Below are 22056 nucleotides of genomic sequence, written 5' to 3'. Positions count from 1 at the left end.
TATTTCTTGACCAGATCGTTGGTCCATCTCGTGGGGGCCTACCATCACTAAGTCATCCAGTATGTGGTCGCCATTCGAGGACTTTAATGCCCCAAAGGCCATCAGCCCGTCGAGCTATGTGCCCTTCCCACTGCCACTTCATTTTCGCAATCTATGTCGGCGATTTTGGTTCCCCTACGGATCTCCTCATTTCTGATTCGATCTCGCAGGGAAACTCCAAGCAAAGCCCTCTCCATTCCCCTCTGAGCGACAATGAGCTTCCTCATAAGGATAACTTATTCTTTACAAGTGGCATATTAAACCTAATTTGTTTTTAATTTTCATTTATTAATAACAAGCCCCATCATATCCCACTATCCTTTATTTTGCAAATAAGAGTTTTACAGGGATGTAGTGTTAAGATCTATATTTTATTCACCACCAATTAATAATAATCTTCATTGCTCTGTGATTCTTCATAATAGTTTTCCAACTTCATCCCTAAGGAGTTCAATGTATATTTTATCCAAACGGATGATTTTTCAATAGATCCCAGTAGTGTTGTGTTTTGCCGACAGGGTCGCCGAGCTAAGCCAGCCACCACAAAAGCCCCATTCTGAAAATAAGAAAAAACAATGCCTTCAATAATTTTTTTTTACCCATCAATAACCTACGGCATCAAATCCCTACAAATATTATAAATGTGAATAAAAGTTTGTTTGTAAACCTTATACGCTTATACTACTGAACCGATTTTGATGATATTTGGTACAGTGATACACTAGAGCTTGGGAAAAGACATAGGCACAGACTATTTGTGAAATATTTAAATTCACGTCGATGAGCTATAACTTTACCAAAAGTTGGTTTAGTTTGCCATAGAAATCTTTCTCGAAATAAGATACATACGCAATCCAAACAGGAATGAACTTGCACACAAAATGGCGAACCAAATGTTGACAGCTACGGTACTGACTGCTTTCCGGTAGCACGAAGCACGCAACAACAGCTGTCTTCGACCAACTGATGCCATTACTGCGTACGAGTGACAGGGACAAGCATATTATAATCGGTTTGCTATTGCACTGGAACTCAGTAACCATCCGTTTGTTTACATATCTCGTCTCGTTGGCTTTAGTATACATACATATTGTCATTCTTTAGATGATGAGAAAAGTGCATATTCTTCCTACCTGCAGTTATGATCTTAATAACAAAGTGACATTGTCTTATAAACACGCTTTTATTAGCTACATACGTATGTTAGTATCAATGTAATGGAAACTTTGAACACGTTCACCTGTAGTTTGATTCACCTCTAGTTTGTGATCATCCTTCTGATGTCATTAGTCCCAATTAGATAGCACCTTCTGTGCTATATGTCAGCGGATACTCCGTAGGGAGTGCCAGTTGCGCCTCTCTTTCCCCAAGAGAAGGTCGCCTTCGATGAAGGCTTAGAGGGCACCTGCCCAAAGGTTTTACGTGAGTCCCACATAACCAACGCAGCCTAAGTCTGCGTCGGCTATGAGCATTATGCATGAGCATTCACCACCTCCCTCCCGTCGTTATCCCGGAGGGTCGCCCTTTCCCTTTGTTTGGGCGCAAAAAAAAAATTGGACCATGACTTAGTAAGTAAAAAGAACACGTGAATAAGAGTGTGATGTATTTTAAGATATCTTCAAAATTACTATATTTTTTATATTTGTGAATAAAACATTTATAGCAAAGTGACATTATGTTTTATATTTTTTTTTGTTACTCAATAACGCTATTCGTAGTTTATGCTTATTAAAAAACATTTTCTGCTTTAATTTGGTTTTCCTTAAAACCTTGTTTTTTAGTTAATTCTATTAATATTATTTATGAGATGGGAGAATTTGTGAAGCAATATCACAGAATGTTATACTTTCAGTTGCAAGATACAATCCGTAGTACAAAAATACTCCGGAAAGCTCAGAGACTAGTCACTAGAACCAATCCACTAAGACAAACGCCTACTATTTCTGAAAAATTACTATGGGATAGCCCCATTTCAAGAATTAAAAGATCCTTACACAATCAGCTACTTCAACAGTCATTTTTTATCAGTTCAAGAATGTTCTGACTATAAAAATTAAAACACCTTATATTATTCTTGTCTTGAGCTTTGGTACTTATAATAATTATTAATCTAACTTTAATTTTTGTATACTTATGAAATTCATAATGGTAGGTAAAAGCTTAATATGGTATCCTTTTTATCTATTTTAAAACCAAATGGCACCCATTTAATGGCAAATAAATGTTTGAATATGATTTCTACGGTGTTACAAGAGAGTAACGCGAAACGTTTATCCCCCATTTTCATAAAAGCTGTTCTCGATCGAGACTCGCTCATTTTGTGAGAGTCTCCTAAACTATACTCGAGCTAAGCGGGCATAGCGGCAATTTCATTCAATACCCTGATCGAATTTTTATGAGTTTTGTTGAGTGCTAATTCCTCTAACATTTATCTTTTACCAATTCGACACGGTTATTTCAACATGGGACATAAAATTAAAACTATCATTACGTGGAAGCATACCAAGAACACTGGCAGATTTTCCGCGTTAGATAGCTAGGCTGATCCGTTGACCGAAATAGCTGCCAGTGCTTGGGCTTTCAGTAGCCTTATTGAGGTGCGAAGATAGTACTTTGAACATTCTCCGCGCCTTTGAGCCCCACGGGCCAAGTGTCCAAGTGTCGAGAACTCCAAACGGCATAAAGATGTATGACTCACTGAGACAAACATATTTGCGACTTTGCTGCCTTGGGCAGACGAAGCAGCAGCCCCAGCACCAACTGACGTAACTTAGACATGAGAAGGAGCCAGAGTGTTGACGCAAGAATTTTGTGAAGTAGTCATAGTATTATAGTTATATATAATATTTGTTTTGTTTGAATCCTACTATCCTACTAATATTATAAATGTGAAAGTTTGTATGTCTGGATGTATGTTTGAACTTCTTTAACGCAAAATCTACTGAATAGATTTTGATGAAACTTTACAATAATATAGCTTACACACCAGAATAACAAATAGGCTATAATTTATAAAACTATAGTGTGAATTATACAAAATATAAAAGAAGTGTGATTGTTACTAATGAATACAACTAGCGCCATCTCTTATCAACTAGCAAGCAAAAGATCAATACAACTTATATGGCAAAACAACTTTGCCGGGTCAGCTAGTAATAAATAAATAAACATGACATATTACTAGGTGATGTTTCATCGTCGAATTCTGAAACGAAACTGATTCATTCAGACACAATGAAATAATGCTCGAGAAAAAACTTGTAACAGTTTTGGATAGTTAGGGATTTCGGCAAAATAACGCCTAATTCAATAAACTTTCTTCAATACCGTCAGAATAAAGTGCTCAGGAAAGAAGTTTTCACTTCAAAAATTTACCTCTGCTGGACATATGATTGGAGCACCCGGGGTTACTAAACAATGAGAATCGCTCTCTCCAAATGACTGAAGTGTTCCACAGGCTGCATCAGAAACGGTTCCGCTACCAGAACAACTTCCATCACTAACACTTAGAATAGTCTGTAACATAAAGTAATTAACACGTTAGTAAACATTTTGGAGATTTTATAAGAACAAAATATGCCACTGGGTTAAAGTTACCAGTTACCGCTCCATTGCACAGGGTGCCGGCTAGATTATGGGTGCCACAATGACGCCTTTTTATCTTTTGTTTTATGACGAGCGCAATAATTGTAGTGTCACTCAGAATTTTTAGAATTTTCAAGAATCCTGACCGGCACTGCATTGTTATGGGAAGAGCGTATCAATTACCACCAGCTGAACGTAACTTTTTTTTATATAAGAGTGGGCAAACGGGCAAGAGGCTCACGGGATGGGAAGAGTTGAGGCAACCGCCCATGTACAACAAAACGCGCGGTTGTGGAATGCCAGACGTCTACGTGATGCGGGTGGTGCTATGCACGTAATGTCCGGTGGTGGGATTCAGCCACTGGAATCAACCCGAACACCTCTTCTGAGCACTCCCGTGATAAATGCGGTAGAAGATGCAGAGAGAACCCACATCCCTACGCAATTCCAAAGAATCAAGCCGATCGGAGATGACTTGATCGTCGATGATTCGAGCCACTCTTCATTGTATGCGGTCAAATGGAAGAAGCTGGTACTGGGGAGCACCCGCCCAGACCAGAGACGTGAGAACAGTACTCCATGTGAGGCCACGCGGGAATAACCTGCCCCCAACACCTACCCTGTAATTTATCCCTAATTGTAGATATCTGGATATGGACCCTTGTGCACGTATCCTAGCTAGTGCGTGTGTGTATGTGTGTGCATCTAGTCGAATCGTGTACCTACGGGCCCTACCTATCATGTTCCTAATGCCCTAGCCCTAACCATAAGATTCGAACAAAATATATAAATAAGTACGGAATTGTCTGTCACCAGGAGAACTGGGATAACAGACGGTGTGTGGGTAGAAGGGAGGGTGTGTGTACGTCGTGCAATGTACTCAGGATGGATTTTCTCACTGCTGGTCAAGCGGACTCTCAAGACCAATAGACTGACGGTTAAAGGTTTCCTGGCCGCAGTGAGAGGAAGCTTAAAAGCATGGAGTAGGTGCACTAGCTCTTCTAGCGGGTGCTAGGGACTTCTCGTTTCTTCCAGCTGCACTATCTCTTCTAGCGGTTGCTAGGTACTTCTTGTGTATTCCAGCTGCACTATCTCTTCTAGCGGTTGCTAGGTACTTCTTGTGTATTCCAGCTGCACTAGCTCTTCTAGCGGTTGCTAGGTACTTCTTGTGTATTCCAGCTGCACTAGCTCTTCTAGCGGTTGCTAGGTACTTCTTGTTTCTTCTTAAGAAGGAAGTGATACTCGACTCAGTTCTTGATTCCAATTATTGATTTATTTCAACATTAGTTAGTTATTTATGCATAATTTATTACAATAGTGTGCTGTCGGTGTGCAGCAGTGTTTATTGAAAAGGTTGCTTACTTATTGCTAAAAATTAATATTCATCACAAAATATAACTTGTGTCTTAAATTCAATAGTTTCACAAGAGACCTACATTTACAGTTCAACATACTGCTTGTTAAGTTAAAACTTGGTTCGTTGACATTTATTTATTACAACATTTTAATAAGTATTTCGTTCTACTAAGATATTTTTAACAATTGTAATTACGATGAATCCTTTTTTTTATCCTATTTATACATTATATAGCATAATAAGTAATAATTAATAATTAAAATACAGTTCTTAGTGTTCAATGAGTTGAACATTCCCCACAATCAAAGATTTGATGAGAGGTTTCACTTTTACCAATTCCTAAGAGGCAGTGATAGCGTTACCTTCTGATGCCTTCTGATCTGTGGTCCTCCTATTTTAAAAAAGGGTTCGATCGCATGAAAAAATGTTTAAATGTAAAGGAGAGTATTTTGAAAAGCATTATACATAATATTTTGGTTATAACATGTTGTTTGTTTAAGTTACGCAATTTTTTTTAGTGTGACCTACGTATAACATTAAATATTTTTATATACCTAGTTTACGCAATATATAAGGCACCTACTTTGGGTATTTTAAATTATTATTTATAAGGTCCTAAAAACAAGTTAAAATAAGTTAATTGAAGTGAACTTACAGAATGAATTTTTTTATTTATATACGCGAACGCGTAGCAGTCTCCTTTGAGTGGAGTTGATAGTCCAAGACATGCACCATTGTAAGCATTGTTTGGCCAAACAATATTTTCATCAAGAACCACAAAGGCAAAATCATTTTGGCGAGTACCTGAAAAAACTGTTGAATTAGCAGGATTATTTTTTAAATTCCGCTAAGCCGAGTCCCATGCGCCGTGTTTTCGTATTTGTTAACACAAAAACATTAGTGTAGGATCCCGATATAGAACGACATTCATCGAGTTGGTTATACGATGAAACATATTTTTTATGAAATTTAATATGTCATATTGCATATGCCTAGCAAATTACAGTCCAGGATACGATAATCCAGTCCAGGATAATTATTGAATTCAAAGATGGCCGCCGCTCATTGGATTTCAAAAATGATCACAAAATCGTTCTCTGCACCCTCGAGAACCTCGGACACGATATCCATATTGCTGAAATCATAATTATGAGCGGCGGCCATCTTGGATTTCAAAAATGATCACAAAATCGTTCTCTGCACACTCGAGAACCTCGGACACGATATCCATATTGCTGAAATCATAATTATGAGCGGCGGCCATCTTTGAATTCAAAAATGATCACAGAATCGTTCTCTGCACCCTCGAGAACCTCGGATACGATACCCATATTGCTGAAATCATAATTTTGTGCGGCGGCCATCTTGGATTTATCTAACTTCCCTAAAGTACATATATACAATAATCCCGCGTGGCATAATATTCAAAATAATATTACGTAAATTTTATTTTAGTACTTTCCGACTTACATTTACCTATATATTTTAACAAATATGCTGTCGCATGATCATTATTTTTTTACTATGATTCCCGCTTTGTACTTGTTTGCTAAAATCTTACGTAATGTGAGCCCGAGAGACACGAACACAGTACCTTGCTTGACAGTGGTCACGGGAGTACTACTGGCTTGAGCGAGCATGCAACCAAGGCGTCGCGTTTGGTTTATTACGAAAAAAAACAATATAAAATAATTCACAAAGCGTATTGATAAATCCCACAATGAAAACTTATAAATACTAATAAACTATCGAATAAAATAAGTTTTGTGTATATAGCTATCATAGTTTTATGATAATATAAACAATTCAAATAAAAAAGACTATTTTTCAAAAAATAAATCTATCGAGATTTTTTTTGGTAATCGTGTTTTCGAATCAGCGATAATTTAGATAAAGAAATGAAGATAAACATGTCAAAAAATTGGAACCATAGTATTTGTAGAAGTATTTTAAGTAGATTTTTAAAAATGTTACTTTTTAGGACTTAAGTCTCATTTGCCCAGTAATTTCACTAGCTACGGCGCCCTTCAGCCCGAACCACAGTAATGTTTACACATAACTGTTTCATGGCAGAAATATAATAATATGCTTCTACAACATGATCGCAGAAAATGTAAAAAGCAAATGTGTTCCGAAATTTAAAAGAATTGTAAAAACGTTTGTTTGGAAAAGGTTACTATAGCAAAAACCATTTTCTTGATGATACAACAGACTGAGAATGAAGCGAACTCCCTCAGTCTCTATCATTATAAATGTTTATTGTACGATATTACATTGTAAGCCAGTTTATAAAAAAAGCCAGCTGAGTTTCTTCTCAGGTCTGAGGCAGTCTTTTTTGAATGGGTGGTAGTTTTTGACGTTCAATAAGCTGAGGAGGTTCTCAATTCGATTGGTTTTTGAAGTATCTTTAGGATCTTTGTGATTTGAAACTCGATGAATTTATAAAGCTAATATTTTGGCTAAAATAAGATTTCAACAAATGTTTGTTACGCTTTTACGCCGGAGCTAGTGAACTAATTATCCCTGTAAAATCCATGATTCCTGCGGGATTTGTGAAAAACAGAATACACGTCGATGAGCTATAATAAACGGGAACCGGAACTGGAATTGGGCATGAGATAATCTTCAATTCCAAACTTGCCTATTATTTTTATAAACCCTTTTTCTACGCGGATGAAGTCGCAGGCATCAGCTAGTATTATTAAAATATCATAATCTTGCAGAAATACTCACCAGTATTATATCCCTCGTGTACAAATCTACTTTGGACTTTATATGACTTAAAAGGGTTTAAGGATTCAGGTACAGCGACCCGTATATCTTCTGGTGCTGCCTTGGAACAAGTTCCTAATGTCAACACAACGTTATCTCCAATTACAACTCCTGTGCAGAATAGTCCATCGCGCTCAGTAAATGGGTCAGGTTTTCTGAAAATTTGTAAAATATATTTGACATTTGATAATAATTTTTTTTTAGGGACGAGACTAGCAGGACGTTCAGCTGATGGTAATTGATATGCCCCGCCCACTACAATGCAGTGCCGCGCAGGTTTCTTGAAAAACCTCAAAAATTCTGAATGGCACTACAATTGCGCTCCGTCACTTTGAGACATAAGATGCTAAGTCTCATTTGCCCAGTAACTTCACTAGCTACGGCCCCCTTCAGACTGAAACACAATAATGTGAACAGATTCTTGCTTCACGGCCGAAATAGGCGCCGTTGTGGTACCCATAATCTAACTGGCATCCTGTACAATGAATACAAATATTAGTTTTAGCTTAAATTAAAAAAACAGTAATACCAAATGACTCTTTGGCACTGTTCTTCGAAAATTGGAGTTTACTCAGTTACAATTGTGTCCATACTTTAATAAACAATAATCAAAGAGGATGTAAAGCAAAGCGGCGGAACTGTCTAAATATAAATTAAGTATGAAACGTGCAGTGTCTTGGCATAAGTTTGAAATAGTAAGTAATTACAGTATGGCGCTTGGCGACGAAGTATAATCCGGCTAAGTTTGAAAGCGAACACTTGCTTAAAGCGTAGTGGATTTCAGCTATCTCCGTTTTTAAAAGCTTATAGTCGTCATCTGTCAATCTATCAATGACTGCACGTTTCTTACAATCGAGTGAATCGCTTTTTTCTTAGAGAGTTTCGCTGGGCTGATGAGCACAACAATGATGATGTTTGAAGTTGAACTGACATTGACACAGGAATAAAAATATAAGTTATCGTGGCACTAAAATATGAATACACTATTGAGATTTAAAATTATCGCCACTATCCAATGATATTTAAAAGTATACATAGGTTACCTAGACAACATTCGAAGTATATTAATGATCCACTAACGCACACATTAATAATTTAACATTGCAATAGCACACTACATTACGATTACACGTCAAAGAAGGATTAGTAAATGCAAGTATCGCAAGCGAAAAATCGATAAATCTGACTTGCTAATTGCCTCGTCGTTTGAATAGAAACAATATAGAATAAATTCATCAGATATTAGTTTTTAATTAATTAGTTTGACATTAGGTAAATATAGCGTCATTGGTTTTATAACATCTTTATTTAATATTGATTATAATAATATATGCCGCATTCATGATATCAAAAAACATAAAATAATAAAAAAACATACAGACATAACAAAACAAACCCGAAATGTATTTACAATAAGGGTTCCATTTTTACAATTTAACTAACGACGGATCCCAAAAAGTTTCATGTTTACAATTATTCTTTTTTGTGTCTTATATTATGCAAAATAGATAATGGTAGAAGAGGAAAATGAACCATTGATTATTCTGCAGTAAGCAAGAAATATATCGAAAGGGATAGTGTTGCTGCAAAAACTCCTACGTTAGTCAAATAGGTCTACGTTCGCTCCTAAACTAAAACTTGTTTTTGTAGATAAATAATTTAGCTACCTACATACGCACTTTTTTATTAAAATTATAACATTTCGTATTACATTCACTGTAACAACGCCTTTTTATATATCCATATCTATTATGTATTATTAATTCTATTCTTCACCGCCTATACTCTCTTGTAACATGAGGAACTACACGATCGTTTCCGGCGTCATGAGTCGGCGACTTTTGTACATAAATGAAAATTCTTTGAAAACCGCACTGTGAAGAAACATCACAAATCTAGATAATGAGGATGTTATTTTATTGTTTTGCAGTTGTGAAATTTGACGGCAGGGATCAGATGAATTAAAACTTACTTATACAGGATAGCACACCAGGGGCAGAAATCTCCATCCACGGTGACGCATTCTGCAAAATAAGAAAGTGTAACTTAGCATAGTCTCGAGTTTCTGTGTCATTTTTATGTTATTTTCTTGTCAGGTTTGTTGGTGTTATTAATCTGTGAAGAGCTTTGGCTTATTGAACACTGATCAAGGGCCGAAGACACTACAATAACTTAAATAGTCTATCCCACTTTTATGAGCTTGGTCGACCACTTCAAAATGTCAGATTAATTTGAAACTTTTAACACTTAGCAAGTACCGGTGACCAAACAATAATTTCAATAGGCTATCCCACTTTTATCAGATTGATCGACCCCTTGAAAACATCGAATTAACTTGGAACTTTTAACACTTATCGAGGCTTATGACAATAAAATAATTAAAAAGTCTATCCCACTTTTAACAGCTTGGTCGAACCCTTCATCATTGGTCATAACGCAATAAGTTAGTTTCAATCTCTTAATTCTTTTCCTTAAATCTTGAGTCATTCAAATAGGCTGCATTTGCAGCGCAAATACCGTATAATAATCTGTTTTTAACATTTATATGGTTGAGTGTTATTAACGTTAAAGTAATATAATAAAAGATGAGAATAATATTCCAATTGTGGACTGTAAGACTTTTTCAAGTGTTTGTTGGTCTACAATCTAACACAACCAGTCTATCGAAACAAATTTAGCTTTGTGTTTTAAACGACTGCGGTATTGGCAACTCAAAATATTTTGCTACAGGTTTTGACATTTGACGAGGCACAAACACAGAAGAGTGGTAATACGACAAATGTAAAAACAAAAAAAACAACCGAACAAGGTTGGTTTACCCTCATTTCGTCTAACGAGACGCATAAAAACTTACTAATTAATATGAAACTTTAATTACTTTGCTTATCGGAAGTGATTTCTTCACTTGATGTGTCGTCATTTCCTCTTCCTAGTTCTTCTGTTGTAGTCGTGTCAGGTTCAGTTTTAGGGTATTCGCAGCACCAATGATAACTTGAAGTACAGTCAGACAACTTCCTGCGATTGGATTATACTTTCAGTTAAATGTTCACATTTCTCGTATCTCATTTATAACATCCCTACTAATGTTATAAATGTGTATGTAAGTTTTTTGTAACGCTTTCACGCCTAAACCACTGAACTGATTTTAATGAAATTTAGTCCAAAGATAGACATTTGTTGGCAAAGGACATAGGATACCTTTTATAGCGAAATGAAATAGCTTGGTGAGGTTGAAATAGGGGGTGGATGTTTGTATGAAAGTTCGTCATTATCGAAGATAACACCATGAAAATTTGTATTTAGGTACTTGATAAGAAATAAATATATAGTTTTTCTAGCGTTTTTAAAATTTAAACCCGTGTGGGGATGAAAAAGGGGATAAAAGGGGGGGTTTATAGCTGGTAGCTTATTAAATGTATTAACAACCACACCCATTTGTAGGGCATTATTTGAAAAGTAAATATAATAAAAATATAAATTGCTGTCCAACGTAATTATTGCATGCGCACGAAGTCACGGGTAAAAACTAGTAGTTAAATAAACCGTTATCATAGTCTTAGAGCAAAGAGCCCGTGGACCCCAGACCTACGTTATTTTATAAAAGCTGAAAGTTGGTACTGACCAAGCATGCACTGGCATGCTCCCAACACAGGTAAGAACGATGGAGTTTGGGTTACAGTGGCTTTGGCAAATAAACGGTACTAAAGGTGTGTAAAATACCGATCTAAATACATCAAATAATAAAGTGCCACTTTTCGGTATTAACTTCAGAATATTATTAAAAATTACGTTATACATTGCCAGACAATATCGTGGCACCCCTTTGCCAGACACCCTTAATGTTCATGAAATTATAATTTTACTTACGTTAAAACGTAATAAGTACATTATTTTAATAAGTGCTTCCTCACTAACCAGACAATTTTGAGAGTTCCAACCCCTTGCCAGACAGGTATGTAGGATAGCTGTAGGAGAGCGCGAGGCATTATGAATTTGGTTGAGTGCGAGTGAGATGGCGAGTTAAGTCTACGGCGGTCCCTTACTGTGCAGTTGTTATTTCTACTGCGCATGTATTGCTTAATACTTTTTTACATCAGCTAAAATAATATTTTATACTATCTTCAAGTAATATTAATTTAATAATCATTATTAATTAAAAATATAAAATATTCCGAATATATAAAGACTTTAAAGTTAATTCAATAATTTAATTCAAAGCTCAATTTAACTACTACAATATTATATTATGCATTTAAAAAAGACTTTAACTTATTTTTTTAAATGAAAACTTCTTTAGCGGCATTGGATACTTTTTGGTGCTGTGCGCGTTAGAAACTTTTTAGATGAGTGGAATCTTGTGGGTTCGCGTCACCGAAATGCTTATAGCAGTATATCTCTAGCTATACAGCTGACGTATTATGCAACATTAGTGCTTAATTATTATTATCCGTGTTAAGAAGGCTGTCAACTGTTAATTTGATCATGTAAATAAAACCAAAATCATTTTTAAATTAAATAAAAGTACCAAAGAAGGTATAGAACGTGCAGGTATAGAAGGGTTTGGTTTTGCGGAAACAGCGATTAGGTAGTAAAGGTTATTAAGTAAGGTAATTTCTAGCTACATAATGGTACCAATTTTTAGTTTCAAATATGTTTTTTTTGTGTATCTGCGTGTGACTTACCTTAAAAAGGAGTCAGGTGCATTTCCACCGGGATATATCTTATGGTCAGAGGCACAAAAATGTTCAGGTACACAGACGCCTTCTACACCGGATGTTGTAGTGCATTTCTCGTATTCTGTTATATAAAATACCAGTTATTGGCTGAATACATTTATATTAATTTCTAAAATATTTGTGCCTCCAATATATTTATTTAGAATAGGTTGTGACAATATTATAACATGTTGATTGCAACAGCACTTTGCATACGTCATGAACGTACATCAGTTCGTAAAGGGGCTATGACATGGGGAGAAGAATTGATAAGAAACTCGCAGCATATCTTTTATTATATATTACGACTAAGCCTATTTAATATAATATGATAGAATTTTAGGTGGCCAGCGCAGAACCAGAGAAGAACCATGCATCATTATCCTCTATATAATGCATATAGTAAGTCTTCAATGTCAAAGAAGCTTTAATATATTTCTTGAATTTCGAAAAGAAGAAGGAAAGAGTTTATTATTTCTATGACTCAACTAATAAACTCATTTTGAATAGGCTTCAACAAACTTCATTATAGCGTGGGCCAAAATAAAAGAGATTCTTGCAAAATTTACAATAATACTTGTTAACGCCAATTAACTAATATTCATAATCTTCACTCATCTTCCCTCGTTACCACACGAGTGCACTTTTATATATAATCATATCGACTTAATTTGCGCCCGACATAATGTGGCGTGACTTATTAATAAGCCAGTTACCTTTCGGCCACCGATATAACCGCAAGTGCATTCGTTACAACCGAACGCACCGCAAATGAACTCATCACCGACCGTTGAGGTATGAGGGTTCTTCTCTCTCAGAGCGCCATTTGTTTCCGAAGCGGTAGGTAGGTAGGTAGCGGTAGGTTAGTGCACTTCTTTCTCAATGCTTTTGTTTACACCTTAACTCATCCCGCTACCTACAGTTCTCAATATTTGCAACAACAGCTGGTGATTCCTTGAATCAGACTCTGGATTGAGCTTCCTTGTGCGGTGTTTCCGGGACGATACGGCATGGGCACCTTCAAAAAAAGCGCGTACACCTTCCTTAGAGGCCGGAAACGCTCCTGTGATTCCTCTGTTGTTGCAAGAGAATGTGGGCGGCGGTGATCTCTTAACACCAGGTGACCCGTACGCTCGTTTGTCCTCCTTTCCATAAAAAAATCACTTCCAGCATTCTTTTTTGCGCACTTTTTAATGAAATATACAATATTGTACTGTCATTTTTATTGATATAAAATAATCATAATCTAGTCCCGGACTGGCCGATCACTTAGATATTCAGCTGTGAAGTAGTAGGATTTACGAGAGAGCCACTTTTTAATAAAACATTTAAATTTATTGATGGATAATGCCCGAACAGTGACTGGACTTTATTATAAAAGTGTATACATTTACTCATATAGCTATTATGTATCTTATATGTATAAACAGTCATTGATAACAGTGCTTTGTAATATGACGGTTCAGATTATAATGTCGGCAGTTTCTTTTCCTGTAAATACGTCTTTCAATTTGCTTCTACGAGTATGATGGACGAAGATGTTAACAAAATATGAGTATTCTATCTGGTGTAAAGCTCTTTTCAGACAACGCTGTACTATTGTGATATATACTGTAGAAAATATACTATAGAAAAATAAGAACCTAATGCATATACTATATAGTATGGCTTTCACATTACGCGATATAATCACAAATATTTATAGTATATGGCAAGCTCAGTTGACCGCGATCTTTGAAGAGTGTGCACACAATGGATTTATTGGTCTTGGTAGCTCATCGAGCGATATTGACAATGCGGAATTTGACACTATCTTGTCATTAATGCCACGAAAGAAGAAAAACGCCAGACCATGGATATCAAATGATATAAAGTTCAGAGGAGAACGTGGTGATTTGATACTTTTTGAAGATGGAAGAAGGAGGAAGAGGGCGGGTCACGATATAGCATGAACTTACCACGATCAATTTTATTACGTATAGTAAGCCTTATAATATATCATTGCGCGATATTGGTTTGCTATGAACTATATGTATATATTTTACCAGTGAGAGGCTCCTTTGCGTCGGATGCCGTCTAGATTATGGGTACCTCAACGGCACCTATTTCTGCCATAAAGCAGTAATGTGAATCGGTCTAAAGGGCGCCGTAGCTAGGGAAATTACTGGGCACATGAGACTTAACACTTATATCTCAAAGTGACGAGCGCAATTATTGTAGTGCAGCGGCACTACATTCTGAGCGCAGAACTTTCGGGTTTTTCAAGAATCCTGAGCGGCACTGTATTGTAATGGGCAGGGCGTATCCATAACCATCAGCTGAACGTTCTGCTCGTCTCGTCCCTTATTAAAAAAATGTTACGTTGAGTGATCGTAAAGTATTACGTCTGCCGGAGTGATAAGATAATTTATCTAAGAAACAAGTCACCATTGTGAATCACTTTGATGTCCAGTTTGCATTCTATTGTTGTCACACCCAATTGGACGATTAAAAGTAGGAAAACAAGCATCTGAAACAAATTATTGGAGTATATTTTAATCACCCTTGGAAATTATTGCGCTCTGCCTCCTACTTGGAAACCAGTGTTACTAAACGCATCTCGCAATAAGACCCATAGACCCATTCTGTGCACCCGTGGACACAAATAGTGGCACAGTGTCAGTGATACCATGCTCGTCATCACCGGCGCACCCCGCACTACGAGCACAAGTCCGCAGTAAGAGACGGGACGTTATCGCGAACCCACTATCCTCACCCTAATGAAAGACCTCTGTATGGTCCGAAACTAGGAAGTACCGACACCGATAAAACGTGAGTAAAGCTGTATTAAAAAAAAAAAAAATTTTAAGGCATAGTGATACTTAGGACATTTTTCTTTCTCATAAATCCATCTTCCATCTCTTAAATGCTCTCCAACATTAAATCAATTACTATTTACATAAGTTCTCTTTTCCTTTTTTTTTTGTACTTTTATCTTTTTATATTAAGTGTATTAAGTGCCTATCTTGTGAGTGTTTTTTGAAATAAATGTTTTTCTTTCTTTCTTTAAATTGTAGAAATGCCATAGTTTAATACAGAATCTCCTCATTTGACATGCCGTTTCTTCTATTTTGATTCTTGTTTGGACTTTATCTCTCTCTCTTCGCTGCGTTCCAACTAGATAGCGCAGACGCACACAGTGCCGCAACTAATACTACGTCCAAGTGTGCGTATTCGAGCCAGTCTCGAACAATGTGTGACGTTCGCGTGCCACAGTTTCTGTTAAACTGTGCTGATAATTGAAAATAAATGCTAGGTTGCGTAGAAAAACTTGTTGTAAAAATTATACTACAAGAATTAAGAAAGACTCTGGAATCACATATTATACTTATTAAGTATTTTGTATATTATTTATTTTAATGTAAATTAATACTATGCGTATACAAAATTTTTAAGATGCCATTGAGAGTCAAGTGCTCAAAAACACTATTCCAAAACAATAGATATTATAATATTATGCACAAAACAGTTTGAAAATAATTGCGTATTTTTTTTACAATATAATAAAATAATCTAATTCTAGTAAAGATTATTGTTATTTTTGGAGTCGGTGTCAGTTTTTTTTTTTAGATTTTTAGTGAATATGAACTACACTAACTAATAATTTGTCTATATTTGTGTAGATCTACAAAATATTGTAATACAGCAATGAACTGCCTGTAATCAAATTGCAAGGCGCTTACCTTGCAATTTGATTACAGGCAGTTAGAAATTCTGCCACAGATCGCCGCACCCTTACTGTAAGTCGTTAAGGAGTTCCGTTGATTATGATATTTGACTACGACAATTACTTGACCATAACGACGTGACCCAGTTGGTTCACGCAGCCCAAAGTTTTGAGGTAACAAACATAAAAAAATACGGACGAATCGAGAACCTCCTCCTTTTTTGAAGTCGGTTAATAAGTTGCTCATTTTTCACGAGGCTGTGGGTTGCAGCAGGAAGTTAATCAGCTGAACGTCTAGAGCAATTTTTCAACACGCTTGCAAGGAATAACCAAAATGTATAAACAAAACAATTATAAAAGAAAATCATTGGGAATGGCGAGCAAGTATTTTTTGCACGTTATAATATAAATAATATGTTATGTTTTTAAAGTGATAACCCTCACTTCTAGGATTAATACACAAATAAAATTTGAAAAACAAAATTTTATGAACAATGCGGGATTCGAACCCACGACCTCCGGCGTTCCGTGCCGGTGCTCTAATCAACTGAGCTAACTGTTGGAGTACCGCCTCGTTATAAAATTCTGTTTGCTTTGTTCATCTCTCAGGTTATGGCTTCATCTACAGGATCTACTTTACAGTTGATAACCTGGTCAACCCCAGTATTAGCATATCAGGAAATTGACTTGAGATGTCGCTCTTGTAAATTTAAACAATATGTTATGTTTTAGCTCAGTTGGTTAAAGCACCGGCACGAAACGCCGGAGGTCGTGGGTTCGAACTCCGCATCGTTCATTAAATTTTGTTTTTCAAATTTTATTTGTGTATTAATCCTAGAAGTGAGAATTATCACTTTAAAAACATAGTAAGAAGTAAGTAGTATAACAGTTGATTAGTGTTTGAGCTTTAACATAATCTGTTATCCCATACTAAATTCAGTGAATCACTCGCTAAACACCATTTTATCCGAGTAGACGCCTTGTCTTCAATATTGTTATATTATGTATTCTATACTGTCGAGGATATAAAGCAAAAGTTACGATAATGTGACTATGTTATCGATTCTTGAACCAAGTGCAAATTGTGTAGACGTATCGAAGCTGGTAGAAAATAAGTTGCAGGATTCCAATACAGAGATACTGGCCATCGGTATGGTATGGGAATACTGTTTTCGCAATTAAAACTACTTAATTGGGACGATTTTTGCAGTATCCAAATGTTATAAGTTTTTCTTGAGTGATTGTATTGAGTAGTCAAAGATGCTTTATTGACATAACATCAACCATGTCGACGTCAATCACCAAAAATACAATTCAAATACATGCTAATTTCACAAGAGTTTACACATTATGTATGTGTTTTAAAAATAATGCAATCCATCAAAACAACACAAGGCTTAACCATAAAATCCATAAAAAATAACCATTCAATTCCACATTGTAATATCGTTTACGAAATCTTCAATATAAGCCTTCGAGTAATTCGGCTAGTCAACATCTCCTGAAGATGCTTCGTGTAGAATGGGTGAAAGACATAGCTTAGCGGAATTAACCCAAGAAAATCTCATAACATTTTTGTAATAATAGATTTCCGAGAAATAATAATCAACTAATTTGATCAATTTTCCATTTTACAGTGACGGCAAACAGCCCAGCTCCTCCCAGAAGTTCAGAGCATTCATGGAATGTTTGCAGACTTCTCAGATTTTTGCCAGGTGGTTGTCTATTCCAGGATTTCGTGAATGACCGTTTTATATTCAAATTCCTCTGCACTAAGGGCTGTCCGCTGTGCCGATTGTGAAAACCACCCACTATGATTTGGATATCAAGTCTGTTTAAGCTCATGATTCGACTTGTGAGTTTATTTATTCTAAGTGCACCAACTCAGAATACTTACGCATATCAATTTATAAAATTAAAACACTAAGTCAAAAATTGTGAACACATCACCACAGCACATAAACATACAAACAATTAATAAAATACAAAAAAAACAAAACTCAATCAAACACAGCTCCTTGGATAGATGGAAACGTAAATCGGCTTTGCGAAAAAAAAAACAAGTTATATAAGCTTTGGATAAAGAGTAGTTATGATCCCTTAATCAGACTACAATATAATAAAACCAGAAACAAACTCCATAAATTAATGGAATCCAAACGTGACGCATATTATTTAAAAGAAATAAAGAAAAATTTTAAAGATATAAAAAAAATCTACAAAATTATTAATCAAATGCTAGGGCGGACAAATTTAACCATTGACGAAGTGATACTAAAGGCGTTCGACAGATTCCGCCTTTCCGTTAAACAGATAGCTGATAACTTTGCGAATGGATTTGAAAAATCAGTAAAAAATATAATTCCAAATTGCAAACTAAAACTTGATGATGCAAGTACGTATCGCAAGCCCTTAAATACTACAATGTTATTCCAAAAGGTCTCCAAAGACGATGTTAGTAAAGTAATTAAGAAATTACACTCAAATAAGGCACCTGGACTAGATGGTATTAAAGTAAGTGAACTTAAACTAGCTAACCAATATCTGGCCCTACCAATTGCAAATTTAATAAACTGTAGCGTCGAAACAGGCGATTTTCCTAATGACCTCAAAATAGGTTGTGTAAGACCAGTGTACAAAAAGGGTCATCACGAAAATTATACGAACTACTACTTTACTTTCTACAATTGACAAAATCATAGAAAGAATCGTGAGTGATCAGGTTCATCAATTCTATCAAAAGAAAGAGGTAATTAGTAGCAATCAATTTGGGTTTCAAGCGGGTAAAAGTGCAACAGACCTCCTATGTTCTTTCACTGACGAGGTAAATGCTCACTTAAACAACAAAAAATTTGTACTGGCCCTATTTATTGACTTTTCGCGGGCATTTGAAACATTGCAGCATGAACAACTAATCCAAAATCTAGATGATTGTGGAATCAGGGGTCCGTTACTAAAGTGGTGCAAAAATTATCTCACAAATCGTACATTTACTGTTAAAGTACAAACTACATACAGTGACCCCAAAATGGTGACTGAGGGAACGGCTCAAGGATCAGTCCTGGGTCCCCTACACTTTTTATCGTATGTGAACGATTTGGGAAACTGCCTAAAATACAGCACGTGTTACCAATTTGCAGATGACACTTGCCTTATTGTGTCAAGTAAAGATATCCATAGAGCATGTGAAGATCTTCAGTCTGACTTGGACACGAAAACTAAATGGTGTCATGATGCTGGTTTAGTACTAAACATTAGTAAAACTAAGCTCATGATTATCAAATCACTCTACATCAAGCACCCTACACCAAAATCTATAATTTCACACAATCATAACTGTCTGCATGGGCTAGGAACCTGTAGGTGTCCTGCAATTGATATAGTGGATACACATAAATACCTTGGCCTAATAATTGATTCAAAATTCAACTGGAGCTACCACATCGAACACATTAGAAATAAGTTACGCCAGTTCCTAGGAAATATAAAAAAATTAAAAAACAGAATTCCCTTTAAAGTAAAAATTATGCTTTATAATTCATTAGCGGAATCCTATATTCAATATGGCCTAACAAGCTATGGCCGTACATATTCCTCATATCTGAAGCAAATATACAATCTTCAATTAAAAATTTTAAAAAATACATTATCTGCAAATATGTTTCGAAAATTAAAACAAAACGAAAATGAAATATTTAAACATTGCAATATCTTGCCCATTTATCATAAAGTTAAGCAAATGCTATTGAGCCAATACTTTTTTAATGAAAAAATAAGATTGCAAAAGATAGAACACCCTATACAAACAAGAGCCATAACTCAGAACCGGTTGTCGATTCTCCGGGCCTGCAACGTGTACGGCGAACGAACTGCCGATTACCTAATACCTCGCTTGCTAAATGAGCTGCCCTTCAGTGAGCGGCAAAATTTAAATACTAAAAACATTTCATTAGAATAAAGGATTACCTATTACATAAATTATAGCAACTAAGAGAATTTGAACCTGCTAAGTCATATTTATAAGTTATATTTATTCGTTTTTAAGTCTTTTAAAATATTGCAAATTGCATGCAAATGATGCAAATTTGACCTAGTTTTATATCGGTATATGTAATATGATAAATAAATAAAAAAAAAAATTGTTCATAATTATATAAAAGTAAATTGAAGTCCTAAACGCTAGAATGTCAAAACAATTTGAAAAGATAAATTAATTTCACAAATCATAACAAGATACAATCACTTCAATATAATCACTAAAATACATATAACAATAAATTTTGTCAATGTCTTTTTTTTATTAAAAAAAATTAGGGCTTTACATTTTACTTATCAGTGTCAGGTTTCTCTTAAAAGGTTTGGGCGATAGTGAAGGTATTTAGAGGTTCTATTTAGATAAAGATAGACACAGGTCAAACACTAAAGCGTACAAAAATAACACTTAAATTTAAAAACAATAAATTAATTAATATTTACCTTGTTTACACGTTGTGGTAATGTCAGCTATACCAACTGTACAAAACTAATTATGTGACCAACGAGTGAATCAATACGAAAATAAAGATGGCCACTAAGGCCATCTGACTCATGGGTCTAGGGTCCCGTATAAATATAACTAACATACATTTTCGTCATAATAAAATAGAAGCAAAGTAAGAAAAGATACATTGATTAATTTTGTAAAAGAATATATTATTTCGAGGTAAGTTCTTCAAAACACTACCGAATACAAAAAGTTTTTGTAACATTTTTATTTGTTTATCTGAAGTTATATAGATATTGAATTTGACGACCCATTTAGCCCAGTGGTTTGTGACTCTTGACTACTGAGCTAGGTCCCGGGTTCAAATCCTGGTAGGAGCAAATATTTTTATGATGCATAATGTATGTTTGTTTCCGAGTCATGGATGTATATATGTATTTATGTATGTTTAAGTAAGTATATTGTATTAAATATGTCGTTTCCTTGGACGCATAGTTCAGGCTATGCCTAGTTTGGGACAAGATAATTTGTGTAAAAGTGTGTCAATTTTATTATTATTTTCTTCAAACATTGGTTGAATTTTAACAAGAGATTGGAGACAACATAAGTATAGGGTACATATTGTCACGCTAGATGCAGGCAATTAAAAAAAACTTTACACTATATCAATGACGTTCTTATGTATTAGGGTGTGACACTACGATATAATAATTGAGAATATAACTTACTACGTGACTTAAAGGAGTATAACGAATTTATAAATCACTATCTGACCTGACAGACGCTATTCTGTCAATAGACAAATAAATAGATATAGTATGTCATCTATAAGAGATAAACATATGCCAACGCGGACTTTTATATAGACCTATATAAGATACACAATTCCATCATACATTATTTTGTTATATCTCAAAGGGTTTAGACAGCGTTTTCGTTGAAAGCTCCTAGATGGCTTATTTTTCAATATCTTCAACTAATTTCGTTAATATCTACAATAATGTATACAAAAACATTATATACTAAAACCTTCCTCGAGAACCACGCTATACATTGGTGAAAATAGCATTAAAATTGGTGCAGTAGTTTTTAAGTTTATCGCGAACAGATAGACAGACGTGGCGGAGAAGTTTGTTTTATAATATTTAGTGACGTATGAAAAGGCATAAAAGGCATTTATTTTCTCAAAATTGATTCCTGTAGAATTCTTTTTGATAATATTTCTAATATGCTAGACACTTCTACCGCTTCTGAAACGAATGGCGCTCTGTGAGAGATTTGTTTATTTATTTAAAATTTTAAATAAAAATATTTCTTAAAAAATTAAGAATTTAAATTACATGTGTAGGGTATGCAAAATCATTTAAAAGTAAACACTACAGCTAATTTCGCTTATCGA

At 35.3% G+C, this 22056-nt stretch overlaps 1 protein-coding gene across 2 annotated transcripts; it reads right to left on the bottom strand.

Moving 5' to 3' along the window:
* Nucleotides 1-343: 343 nt before the first annotated feature.
* LOC126970933 (uncharacterized) lies at nucleotides 344-20738 on the bottom strand. 2 transcript variants are annotated; one of them, XM_050817070.1, is made up of 9 exons: nucleotides 20651-20738; nucleotides 14896-14977; nucleotides 12436-12550; nucleotides 10632-10768; nucleotides 9726-9777; nucleotides 7715-7908; nucleotides 5637-5785; nucleotides 3415-3555; nucleotides 344-595 (listed from the first exon to the last, which is right to left on the bottom strand). In XM_050817070.1, the coding sequence occupies exons 2-9, from the start codon at nucleotides 14975-14977 to the stop codon at nucleotides 425-427; spliced, it is 1041 nt and encodes a 346-aa protein (XP_050673027.1). In that variant the 5' UTR covers nucleotides 20651-20738; the 3' UTR covers nucleotides 344-424. The 2 variants fall into 2 exon arrangements, with proteins under 2 accessions (XP_050673027.1, XP_050673028.1); XM_050817071.1 differs by lacking the exon at nucleotides 3415-3555.
* Between the last annotated feature and the right edge of the window lie 1318 nt (nucleotides 20739-22056).

The sequence above is a fragment of the Leptidea sinapis genome, chromosome 22 (genome assembly GCF_905404315.1).
Source record: "Leptidea sinapis chromosome 22, ilLepSina1.1, whole genome shotgun sequence".
NCBI classification, from domain to species: Eukaryota; Metazoa; Arthropoda; class Insecta; order Lepidoptera; family Pieridae; genus Leptidea; species Leptidea sinapis.
Note: the sequence above shows the minus strand (reverse complement) of the source record. Positions and strands in the feature narration are given on the sequence as shown.

Excerpts from the sequence above, each read along its gene's own strand:
- LOC126970933 (XM_050817070.1), bottom strand. The coding sequence starts at position 14,977 with ATGCTTGTTTTCCTACTTTTAATCGTCCAATTGGGTGTGACAACAATA. Across the intron at positions 10,769-12,435 it reads GCACCTGACTCCTTTTTAAG|GAAGTTGTCTGACTGTACTT; the intron begins GTAAGTCACACG and ends ATCCAATCGCAG. Across the intron at positions 596-3,414 it reads CAATCATATGTCCAGCAGAG|AATGGGGCTTTTGTGGTGGC; the intron begins GTAAATTTTTGA and ends TCTTATTTTCAG.